At 32.3% G+C, this 13,251-nt stretch overlaps 1 protein-coding gene across 1 annotated transcript in view; it reads right to left on the reverse strand.

Annotated features, from left to right (window-relative positions):
* Positions 1-13,036, reverse strand: part of LOC127849153 (cardioacceleratory peptide receptor-like) — a 48,980-nt gene extending 35,944 nt beyond the window's left edge. The window contains exon 1 of the mRNA XM_052381872.1: positions 12,959-13,036. Within this exon, the coding sequence (XP_052237832.1) occupies positions 12,959-13,036 (78 nt within the window). The remainder of the gene's footprint in view (positions 1-12,958) is intronic.
* Between the last annotated feature and the right edge of the window lie 215 nt (positions 13,037-13,251).

Here is a 13,251-nt window from a genome sequence, read left to right on the forward strand (position 1 = left end):
GCAGAATGTTGAATTTTATGCTACTATTCAAAAGATACAGTCACAAACATATGCATATCTCCATACGGAGACAGTCAGTGAAAAGCAGAAAGTGAAAAAGATTTTGAAGGCCGACAGAAAACTAATGCAGAGACTTTTCAACGCAGCTAATTCAGGAACAGCCATAGAAACAGCATCTGTACAAGAACATGAGCTTTATGGTGTACCATTATCATTTGCGATGGCTACTGAGAAAATTCATGAAACCCAGAAATCAAACACAACTCCAAGTGCTTACAAAGGACAATGCTATTGTGACGCCTCAAGTTGTTCAGACAACAACTGATGCAACATGTGCAATAATTGATGGACACGCGCTAATACAGAGTTTATGTAAGCCTTAGGACTTTCAAACATTTGGACAATATGCAACTGTTTTTTTGTATCATCTGTTTTAAGGCATTTCAGCGCAAACACAACCCAAGTTGATGTGACTTTTTATCGATACGTTGGAAGTAAATCTATCAAAAAAGCAACGAGAGTTATAATGAAAGGAAAGTCCAAACGTTTCTCTTCCGCAAATATGGGAACAGCATATCACACACGATGACAATAAAGCTGACTTGGCTGAATTTCTCTCAAACGAATTGAAAAAACAATCAGACATCTTCCATCAGGATCAATTATAGTTGTAGTAGGTGGATTTCCAGGTGATGTTGATTCTAATTCGAGTTCTTTCGATGCGACAAACCTATGTGTAAATCATTAGGAGGCAGATACGCGGATTATATTGCACTCAAGGGACGCTATTGATAGAGGCTACACGCGTTTAGAAGTATACTGTAGAGACACTGACGTTCTGCTCTTATTGATATACCACCTTGGAGCTGACGCCGAGGTATAATTTATCCTGTGCACACAATATCTGAAAAACTAGGTGACAATGTCATAAGGAACATTTTGAGGTTTCACGCATTGACAGGATGCGACACCACGTCTGCTCTAAATGGAATAAGTAATAAAACGCCTGGGTGAAGTATATCGCAAAACCAATATACATTGGAGGGTGTTGGTAGAGATGGTGATGCTCTAGCAGTTTCTAAATTTATGTGTGTGCTGTATGGCTGCTGTCAGGACCACCCACCAGACATTGACACATGTAGGTATAGGTAATTTTTTAAAGCTAGAAAGAGTTTTGATTTTTTACCCCCTACACATTTTGCGATTGAACTTCACATTAAAAGGGCAAATTATCAGGCAAAGATATGGATAAATGCCACAGATAAGGATTATCAGTCTTATGATCCTCTTGATACTGGCGCATGGAAACTTGAAGAAAATTTATTGACACCGGTATGGATGAGGAAACCAAAGGTCCCTGCAGCATGTGTCAAGTTAGTATTATGTGGCTGTCAAGCCAAGTGTAGTACAAGTGATATAGATCTGACCAAGGATGCTTGTTTGAATACGCATGTGACGCGAATGGCTGTTTAAACCCTTGATAGCTATTGTAAACTATAACGGATAAGGAAATGCATATACTGCCGTAGTTATTCGTGTTTTGGAACGAAAATGTGAAATTATGTAACGTATGTAAAATAAATTAACACATAAGACAGACATTATCTGAAGCATGATGATACAGTAGGTCATAATAGTGCATTGAAGTCAGATTAACATTTGTTTTATTTTATAAATTGTTCTTCAAGATTTTAAAATATATTTCTAAATAGATCACTGTTTTGGAAAAATAATTTCTGTTTTGTATTATTCATATCTATACAATTAATCCTAATTTGGTGAACTAAAAATAACTTATCTTGCATGAATATGACATTATAGAACGTACAGTATTAAGAACTTTATACTATTTGAGCTAAACTCTTTTATTTAAAATAGTATTTAGCATAATATGCATATAAAACAATATATATATTTAGACTGTAACGTAGATCACACATGTTTACTTGCAACTATACTTTCATTGTTTAAAGTCTCGTAATTGTATTGATAGGATAATGAAGAAATAATTTTGGTTCTTATTATAAAAAGTTGCTATGTTATATAACGAAATAAATATTTAAAGTCTAAAAATGAACATCGTTTTCTTTAAATTTAGGTAACTTAACTTTCTAAGTTAGGAACATTCACTTACGATACAACAGAGAAATACTCTTTTCATCATCAACGTATATATCTCTCATTGAAAAGTTACTTATAAATATATAATTCATGGATCTGTGGCTGGTTTAAACATACACGGCAATGAACGTTATTTAAGGGTTATAAAAGTGCACTTGATGACTTTAGACCTACTTATGAAAAGACAAAATCAGCTAAAAATTGACATAACCCTTTAAGTATCAAATATAAGTCAGTTCATGATTAAATCAGTAATAGTATCTAATATTTCACAATTTTTGCGATGTTACCTCAATGTTTAAAGAAAATGCACTCATTGACCTTTTGACCGAAATACAGCATCCCAGAGGGTGACATCCCCTCCAAAATTGTTTTTCATGTAGTTGCAATCATTATAACAAAAAAGGAAGCCATGCCTAAGAAATGCCATCAGATGTCAGATTAAAGAAGTTTTAGGACAACTATTTAATTAACGGTCATTGTTTCCATAACAGATGTTTCAATGCATGACAACGGTATAGCTTCTATTTGTAACTAGTTCTAACTAGTGTTAACAGAACAAATACGCATACAGGTAATCCCCGACTCCGAAAAGGACTGTCATTAAAATAAGGGTGTATTCGTGAGTACAAATGTGTGGATATGTCGATGTAATAATAACATGTTTCATGGTATAATCCAAAATTCAAACACTTTTTGGTAAAGCTTTTAGTTATTATTATCATATAAGTTACTATAATGAAACTGAACGCTAGTATTCATCAATGAGAAAAACGTACGAGTATTTTTCGTTAAAAGTATATTTGGCAAAAATCAAGAAAATATGTGCTTCTAGAACATATAATAACATTTTGTCTGAATACCGGTTCTTGTGACAGGCCATTTTATAATTCATTGATTAAAGAGGCCTTTTCACGTTTGGGTAAATTGACACAATTGAAAAAAGTTGTTTCAAATTCACAAATTTTCGTTTTAGTTATGATATTTGTATGGAAACAGTAACACTGAACATTTACCATGCTCTAAAATAGCCATTATATGCATCTTTTGACGATTTAAAAACCCGAAAATTATAAAGCGTTGCAACAAGAACCGAATTTTATAATTTGGAGAGTTCTGTTGTTGTTGTTGTATTTTGTAAAACTAAGAGGATTTCTTATATAAAGTATAACATAAGCCTGGCTTTGTATTTGGAAGGATAGTCGAGTGGTCTAAATGGTAGACTTTTTACTCCATGACTCCAGGGTTTAGTGGTTCGAGCTCTGCTGAGGGTTACCTTTTTTACTTTTTTAAATTTTATTCTTATTTTTTTACTGGAGACTTTTATATCCAATGTTAACATTTATCAATATAAGGCATTTAATGGCACACTTAGAAACTGCCAAACTGTGTGAAATGGCACCTTTATGTTTCAAGGTTTTGATCAAGTAAATAACAGTGAGCTTGTTATATATGTTTGTGTTATAAGAGTCCAAATAAAACATTAAATCAAACAGTGTTGTTGTCATGCCAACTAATTTTGACTTGTAGCGTATATAATGTTCTGAAAGATAAACATTTACTAATTATATATTTTACCGTTTAAAGACATCATTAAACATTTTGAATTGTATCGCTTCATCAATATGATATATTATCATGATTTGTATTAAACTATTTTCTGTATATTCGCGCTGTGTGATTGGAAGCGTAAATTTCGTATATAACAATATAGATTGGTATTATTTAATAGCACTATCTGTAAGTATTAGTATAACGTGTTTTCCCCTTATATGTTTCATTGTATCAAGTTATCTAAACCCGTTAAAAGGGAATTTATAATGTTAAAAACATCTAAAAGTATGTTTGAAACATCGCAGCGGGCGTGTTTTAGTATGGAATGTACACCAAAAATAACTTAGTAAATGGCCAAGTTCATATAAGCATTATTTATCGTGTTTGCTGATTTATCATGTGCATGTAATTCATAGTAAATGCATAGACCTAAGTACGCTATTTAAAGGTTAGTGTGTTTTAATTTTACATATACATCAACTGGATAATGCATTACACTTAATAAGTTAATTCAACCTCTTATGAAAATCGATTATAAAAAGTATTAATTGTAATTTATTTCCGATAGCTCGAACCCCTGTTAATAAGAAGCTCATTCCCAGTAAGAATTTTAGTAGCGTTACAGAAAAGTAGTTTAATATTATCGTTATTAGCTATTCCAACTTAAAGACACAATAGTTCGGTAGTATATTTATTGAATAAAAATATGCAGACTTACACTCAAATTAGCTTACTTGTTGCTGTAACGATTTGCTTGCACGTTGTAACGCTTTTGACTCTTTTTGCTGTGTATTATTGTGTAAGCACACTAAGCATTACTGTATGTAACGATGTTTGTCTGTCAATGTATGTGTGGATCTGCCCCACAACTTTAACCTTGTTAATAAAATTAAAACTTTCGGATCTATGTTCTTCAAACTTCCCATGTGCATGCATCTCATTGAGATCTAGAATCGAACATGGTTTGAGGTCACTATGTCAAAGCTCAAGGTCACTGTGACATTTACATTCAAAATATAACATTGTTTCTAAAATAGCTGCCGTGCGGCTTCAAAGCTTAGCTATTGTTATCAGTGTATGTTAATAGCAGGTTTTCTGATTGTATAATAGTGTATAAGGGCAAGTGTTCTTGAAGAGTTATGGTTATATTTATTCCTATGATGTGTATCGTACTTGTTATGTGAGGTTTTTATCGTGATGGTTTGTTTCCATGAATGACCAATGCTCGTTAAATTTCATAGACATTGCAAATCCGGTTTTACTTAAAGATTGTGGTACTAGTATATGTTTTTAATTGCTTGCCGTTTATGATCAAGTAAGTATTACCAACACTATGCCAATGCCATCGTTTCCGCAAAAACGGAAAACTATTTATAAGTTAATGCAATTGGTCCAGGCTGTGCATTCATTCTCGACAGTACTCAAACGATACATTACAGGTTAAATTACTTATCAACTGATTAGTGCATAGAATAAGAGAAACACAAACAGGAGACTAGCTGTTTTGGGATTCAAGGCATGCTCCTGGACGTATGCACACAATGTTAGATCTGTTTGACTGTCTAAAACCAAATAGTAATCTAGGGGCATCAACAAATATAAATCACTGAGGTAACAAAATTAGGATAAAATTTTGGCATTTATAGATGTATTTATATCAAATGTTATTGCCTACATATTATTAAGAAACCTCATTAAATATGAATGCATAATACATCGAATAAATACGAAATAGCACAGTGATGGACGTTCAAATATCTACACTAATCAGTAAACAGCATGTATTCGGCTGGTAATATTAGCTCCACGAGTGATTTTTTTAACAGTTATTATACGTTTGAGAAATTACAACAAACAATAAATACACATGGTTGAAATGAGGTTCGATTTCTGCATAAGTTACGATAAATATGGTTTATCAATGTGTCCCCGTTTGAATATGAAAATGTTTATCTCGACATAACGATAATACAATTTCCAAATGGTATAAACTAGTTGATTCGCGCTTTAGGTGATGTCTGCTGATTTTTTTTTAAACAATTTATTCTTAGTCGATACATATATATCCCGAAGCTTTTTTAATCAGAGACTCGAGAAGACCGACGTCTCTAGACGACAAAACAAATCATTTGTGTTGTTGTCATAATCAGGTTTGGTGCTTGTTTGCAAACTTGCTTATCAAGACTTTTGAGTGGGTAACCCTGATTGGAATGATGATGCGGTTTATTAAGCCTGACACATGTTGACAATATAAGTAATATTAGAAAGGTGAATATTTTAAGTTTCTCAGCTTTGCATTTAATTTGTTATAAAGTATCACATTATGCATTAACATAACCCATTTCAATTTTACATGAATGTTACATGTAGGTTTTTTATAATAATTCTAAATTTATTAAATTATTAAAAAAAAAACTCACATAAAATGTTTCTTGAAAAGCAATAATCAGATTGCTCGCTTTTATATAAATGCTACCTAGTATGCCTTGTAAGATTGGAATTCGCTATGCTGCTGTTACCGATACAAAGCAATCTCTTTTTACACAAACATGCTTGGGAACTGGGATTCACAATTTAAATTGAAAATGTAAATCGGGTTAGACTACCATTTTTAAAAAGAAAACAAATCTTCGTTAAAACCACAAAATATGTTTGCTTTCTTGAACTACGGCAGATTCGGTTCTTGTTACTTTACAATTTATGTCATTTAAATGGAAGACATTTCATGATAGCAATTTTAGCATACAATGTTCCTATTTATAACGAGTGAATCCGTATATATTTGCATTCGACAATGTCAGCGGTTGCACATGCTTTCTTTAGCATACATCTATTCCACAATTTTTTAACATTAACACCACATTTTATTTGCAGCGACGCAAATTGTATAGCTGAAACTTATATATGTTGTGACATATTGTCAATTAAGACGTCATGAGCAGGTGTACTGTTTGTATTGGTTGGTGTTTAGTCTATATTTAAGTATATACCTGCAAGAATAAAACACAAAAATGCTGTTTTAAGTACCTTTTTTGCAGTAAACATTTCATATATCAATACGCTTTTATTTTCAAAAAAGTTAAAAATAATAATTGAGTACACCGCTCCGACGATGCTTAAGAAATAGTATAGCACTGATATATTTTAATAGAAAAAAGAACGACGTTACCTAATATACAATGTCTCTTCTGTCAAAAGTCAATGAGCTGATGAAATATATGCAAAGGTATATTTACGTGTTGATTTTGTGTCTAAGATATATAACAGCTTGGTATCATAGTGTTTGTTTCACTAAAACTGATTATTTACTACATAAAAATAATGACTTGATAATTTAAACCTTTAAATATATTTTAATAAGACAACTTTTTGTCATTTTGATGTACGTTTAGAAAGTATGATAAAACTTGATTACACTTAGAGTTGTTGTGTTAATCAGAAACATGCATTCACGTTATCATTCCCCAAGCTGTAGTCAATGAACCTGTCAAATAACATGTTAAACGTGTGCGACGCGTCATTGAGTTTTTACACTTTAATTATTAATAAATACTATGTAATACACAGCTGCGTTTTGAAAAATTATTCATTTAATGTCGCCAGATTTTCATTATAAAATAAGTTTATTGAAATAAAATAAAACACTACTATTATACCACAATTTACTTATTGTTTTAAAATGCACAGTTGTGATCTTCTATGTATTTTAATTACTTTTTTTATAACAAAACGGAAATATATATAATAGTAATAGCCCTAATTTGAGGTTTGGACATTGTATTTGTTATGTGCAATATGTTCAATTATATTCTTAACGCAAGTTGCCCCTTGTACAGACAATTTAGGAACAATCATACAACATAGAACAGTAATGAAAAACACTATTTACAGCCGGGGTCGGAATTTTTTATAAACAGTGAAATTGGTCACAATTGATCACAGTGACCAACCGAAAAAGCAGTTTACCTAAAATCTATATTATCAAAACTTTCTTCGACAGTTTACGCCTGTTATCAGTCTGTCCACATTACTTTTCAAATATTTACTAAGGTGTATTGCATGTACACGTGAATCGATTGGTCCACATCGTTTGTAGTGAAGTGCAGTCAACAAACATATTATTCGTGGATTTCGCAAATTTGATATCGCTTCGAGATTTTTTCAAGAGTCATGTATGTACAACTGTGTACGTGTGTAAATAAAGTTTTTTAGTCTAAAATATTGATTTTTATACACTTTTGAAAAATAATGTCCAGTGTTAACGATTATGGCCAGTGTTTTACTTTACAGTTTGCCTCTTAAAGACGTGACTAACATCGACAGCCCGATGCGAATATGTAATATATGTAATTTTGAGACCGCCATATCGATAGTACATTAAACCTATGGAAATAACTAAGACAACAGCACTAACTGTCAATGAAAAAATTACGACAAAGTGAAATTAGTAACACTCACTTATGTAACCAAGTGACCATTCAGCTGCACTAGATGAAGAAAAACAAAATTACACTATGTGGTCAATAATTTATAGAAAGAAACCAATTGCCAAATAACGAGGCACGATCATTATCCGACTAGTATTTGCTATTTTAATAGAGACATAACTATTGTCTAATTTTACAAAAAAAATTGATCCCGTAACCAACAATCAATTAAATGTGGTAGCTGCAATACTCCAAACCTTCCTATTATACATGATATATTAATGATGTTTAAATATTTAAAGGGGACCAATACACTGCAACAACGCGGTTATCATTACCTCATTAAACATTACTATATAGCATTGAGCATCACATAAAGGGTATTGATAAACACAAAAATTATTATGCAAACGTTTTGAATGTAATCGAAAATTCGTCTTTCAAAAATGCATAACATTCCAATATGTTAAATGATGAAGTCATGCCTGTGAAACACGAGGTCATGATGTATATGCTCAGAGCTTTTACAACTTTAGACTTGGTCATTCCTAACCATCAATTTACAAAACAAATGCACAATGAACAAGGGTTTAACAATTCTTAATTCTTCTCAGAATATCTCGAATAAAGCAGCAGTTACATCGCAGAACATCAGGGGATATATTTTGCGTTTTTATCGGCTTGCTATTGGTATTATGCAAGTTTGCCGATTGCTTATAAAAATGTAGGACAAAACATACAACATCAAGATGTACATATAACGATATCCTTGCTTAGGAAACCGCCTTATAAAGGTCAATACAAATACGTTCTTTTCAAATCAAGCCTACATAAGGTTGCAATTTATAACTCCAATAATTTATATGATGCACAGTTGTTATATTAAAATACAGACGAAGTTAGCATGCGTGGTTTACACAATATCCAAAAAGTATAAGAAGAAGTATCATATTACTCATAATTCTTTAAACAACACAGGTTAAATAAATCATACTATACACTACAACAGAAATATATTTGAAATAATGGTGTTGTTTTTATTCATTTTATCACGAATACACCAATATCGTTCATTCATTGTAAAGGTTTTAGCTTCATAATATATGATATCATCCACACTTGTCCATGACCAGAATAAAACAAATAATACAATATTTAAGTATAAGTCCCATGTAGACATATTAATTTATTGGAATTATAGTGCATACCTTGATCACTAAAACACTGCAGTAATTGGTATCATATTAAGCATTTTCTCATTAAACAATACCTAACTGTCATTTAGTGTAACAATGATTTTATATCATATAGCTTTAACGTTGCAACATCTTTATTTCTAAAGTTAATTACATTACGAATGAAAATAACATACAACAACACACTTAGATTGATGCGATATATTTGTCCTTGATTCCATTAACGAATTTTCCCATTAAACAAACTTCGAGGTTTGCATGTATACAATCAAAATATATTTCCTCAGTCAGTGTTCACATTGGTGATAGTGTTCGTTTCAACGTTGATATAATTTTTAAGACATGAACATGTGTGATTTTTATTAAATATACAATTATTCCAAATCCTTCATAGACACATTAAATTCCTACTAGTAAATCAATGTTACTGACAGTAATTTGTATTTTGTTTAAATTGTTCAACTCGTCAAAATGTCACTGTTAAGAAGGAGTCTTGGTGATTGCCTAAACTGGCATCCGAAACCACGACGATTTATTCCCAGCAGATATTGAGAATTCAAATTATCCAAGTTTTGTCAAAAAAGCACGTTTCATTTCAATGCTAATTAGGCATAATCCAAATACAAGATCTTATTTACGTTTACAACTATGAAAACATTCGAAAATACATTATTCAGTATGAATGATTTGATATTATAAAATGAAACAACCATTTGTCAAGGTAACACACCTGATAATTAACGTTATGTGGGTAAAAACATGTGCACACGGATGATGTAGTTGTATTTTCGTTCATATTTATTTTGTCGTTCACGTTCCATTAAATAATCGTTGTAATGTGTCAAGCGAGACAAGTGCTCACTATCTTAGCCGAATGATTAATTATATAACATAAATTCAATCAAAGTGTAAAGAATCCCCTGGCGGAAAGTTGGAACTTATCGTGGTGCTTAATTTTGATGAGAAAGGATTTAGTTTTCTAAACAATCATCACCAACCGGACGTCATGACGATACTTATATGTACCCGATTATTTTCGTGTTTATATTCGCATTTTCCGTTTGCATTTTCCGAGAAAAATAAATACATAACAATTGAATCATCATATTGTCATCAACAAGTAATAATCAGAAAAAACACATCGGATAATATTTAATAAAACTCATCATGACTAAACGCCGTGATCTTTGGGAGTTAACTCAAAAGCTAAATCACAGAGCAAATTATACGAATAATATCAAATGCTATATAATTAAGACACGAGTTTTGCGAAAAATATCAGGAAAACAGAACGACGATTACTCATAAATTGAAAGAAATTGTTCATGTTTTACATAGAAATAAATTTAAGTTTGTTTTATGTTATAGTAGAACTCAGGATTTTTTAGATACAAAATTGATAATACAATAATTATTACCCTCCCCAACGAATAACAAGTGGATCAAACCGCTAAATTCTTACAAAGACCGATATTTGTCAATTGTTATGATATCCATGTGAAATGTTACGGGCGACAATTAAAACTTTGATAACAAGAAATGTACACAAAGCATCAGGTAGCAGTGCTCTAATATTAAAGGTACCATTACACGTTTTGATAAATTGACCACATTGAAAAAAATGTATAAACTTTGCAATGCTGTTTTGAAGTGATGGTTTTTCCAATAAAATAGTAATACTGAACTTTTACCATGATCTAAAATATCCAATATATGCATGTTTTGACTATATAAAAGCATGACAATTATAAAGCGTTACAAACGCGAAACGATTGTATAATAATTGGAAAATTATGTTGGCATCGTTTTATTTTGTGACGAGTATTGCTTAACTAAAGTGTAAAATACAACCGAAATTATGTCAGCACGGACGGCCGAGTTTGTGTTTTCCTCTTCCTTTAATTTTAATTGAAGTTTTAGCTTCGATGTTTACATGTATCAATTTTAAGCGTTTAATCACATACTTCAAAACATGTCCCTTTAATGTTCATCTTGTAAAGTACCAATCACGAACTACCATTACTGTATATCATTGTTTTAAAGATGTATGCTTGCTTTTCCAACGTGATTAGATATATAGGATCAAACGTGACTTCCCTATCGTTATAATATCATTATTATATATCAAGTAATGCTTTGAACTTTTTAAGAGCTAGGTTTGACGGATTCTCAAATACATATGCTTTTTTGTTTCAACGCATGTTGGGAATATCTATCCTGTCGCAACTGCAGACATTTATGAAATATCACTCTCTTATAAACGTATATTACCTTAATCAACTTTAATAAGCCCATATTGATAATTACCTGAAGAAGTTTTGAAAAAAAAATCAATTTAGGGCCATGGTTGATATTGTATATACATTTTGTAACTTAATTATGGAAGAAATATCAGACACAAACAGTGTTATACAATCTAACGAACACGTCCATTAGCCAAATATTATTTCTTACGTACATGTCCATCCAGCAATGACGCAATTCATCTAATTTAATTTTTAGCTCAATCGTTGATTGTGATGCATACTGTCATAAGAAGGACACGATTGACATTTTAAATAGGAGGCATGAATTAATTTTACAAACGTGTTTATATTGTTACATTTGTTCCGTTTATGCAAAAAAACTTTTTAACTTGCCATAGTATTAATTCATTCTTTAGTACGGAGTGATGTCTTACACCCCGCATACATCTAGGAAAGTAGGCATGAAGATGGATTTTGCGTTGTAATCACTAAACATAAATATATAAATGTGAGCTACTTATCCCAATTCTGTTCTTAGTAAATACAAAACCTATTACGTTTAAGTATTTACCGCCAGATGAAGTTTCGTGCACCCGATGAGTAAAGCAAACATTATGTTGCTTTTTTATATCGTATAAGATTGAGTGATTGTTCTGTATATATATGTGTTTTTCCAGTCCAATAATTGGGTTGGTTATTAATGAATGTAAGTGTATCTGTTAAGATAAATATCGGTTGTCATGCGTCTGCTTAATTATACGGCACATGTTTGCACTTAATATACTTCGATAAGTTTCTACAATGCAGCCCGACATGAATGCAAACTTATTCGTCAAAGGTGTCGCAAGTTTTGTTTCTAAAGTTACGTTTCTGATTGATTGAAACACTATGTTTTGGTCCGTTTTTATCCCTGAAGCTCTTTATATTGATGTGCGTGCATGTAATTTATTGCAGGGCCGATCCCTGTTTGAACTACAGAGCTTGTGATTGGTATTTACCACGCCGTCTGACATGATTGTTACTTCGAATACTCACAAACGAGTGGATTTGTATACATGTACGCGCCGGAAATTATATTGAAAGGTATTATTATTTGAAAAGGCTGAAAAAGTGATTGGGGGCAGAGAATGAAGAACAAGCCATGGGTGTCGACCGAAATCATGGATATATGTAACAAGAGCTGAGGCATGAGAATAAAACCAGCCTGGACTCTACTGCAAATTACCAGAAAGCGAAAATCAAGGTAAGGAAGAAGATGAAAGGGATCAATGAGGACTGGATTGAGGAACATAAATCATCGCCAAAGAGATGACCGCATGAAGCAGTAAGAAGGCCTACTGCACCATCAGGACCCTCAGGAAGGCCAGTTACTCAAGCTTAATGTTATATCAAACGCTGACAGGAATCTTCTTACCGAGATGGCAGCAGTCCACACAGATGGGGTGAAAACTGCATTGACCTCATTGGAACAAATCTTCAAGTGCAGAATCATCGTTTAGAAACACCTGCAACACCAAAGTAACCTTTTCAACAACTTGATTAACTTTAAGAAAGCTGTCGACCACGTGTTGTATGATGGCCTTTCGCATGTTATGAGAAGATTAAACATTGACGAAGGGCAAGTCGTTCAAGGACTCTACGGAAATGCCACCATTGCAGCACTTCTTAACGGACAGCAGTTTGACGTCTCCAGAATATCAGTTGGCG

This window comes from Dreissena polymorpha, chromosome 10 (assembly GCF_020536995.1).
Source record: "Dreissena polymorpha isolate Duluth1 chromosome 10, UMN_Dpol_1.0, whole genome shotgun sequence".
NCBI lineage: Eukaryota > Metazoa > Mollusca > Bivalvia > Myida > Dreissenidae > Dreissena > Dreissena polymorpha.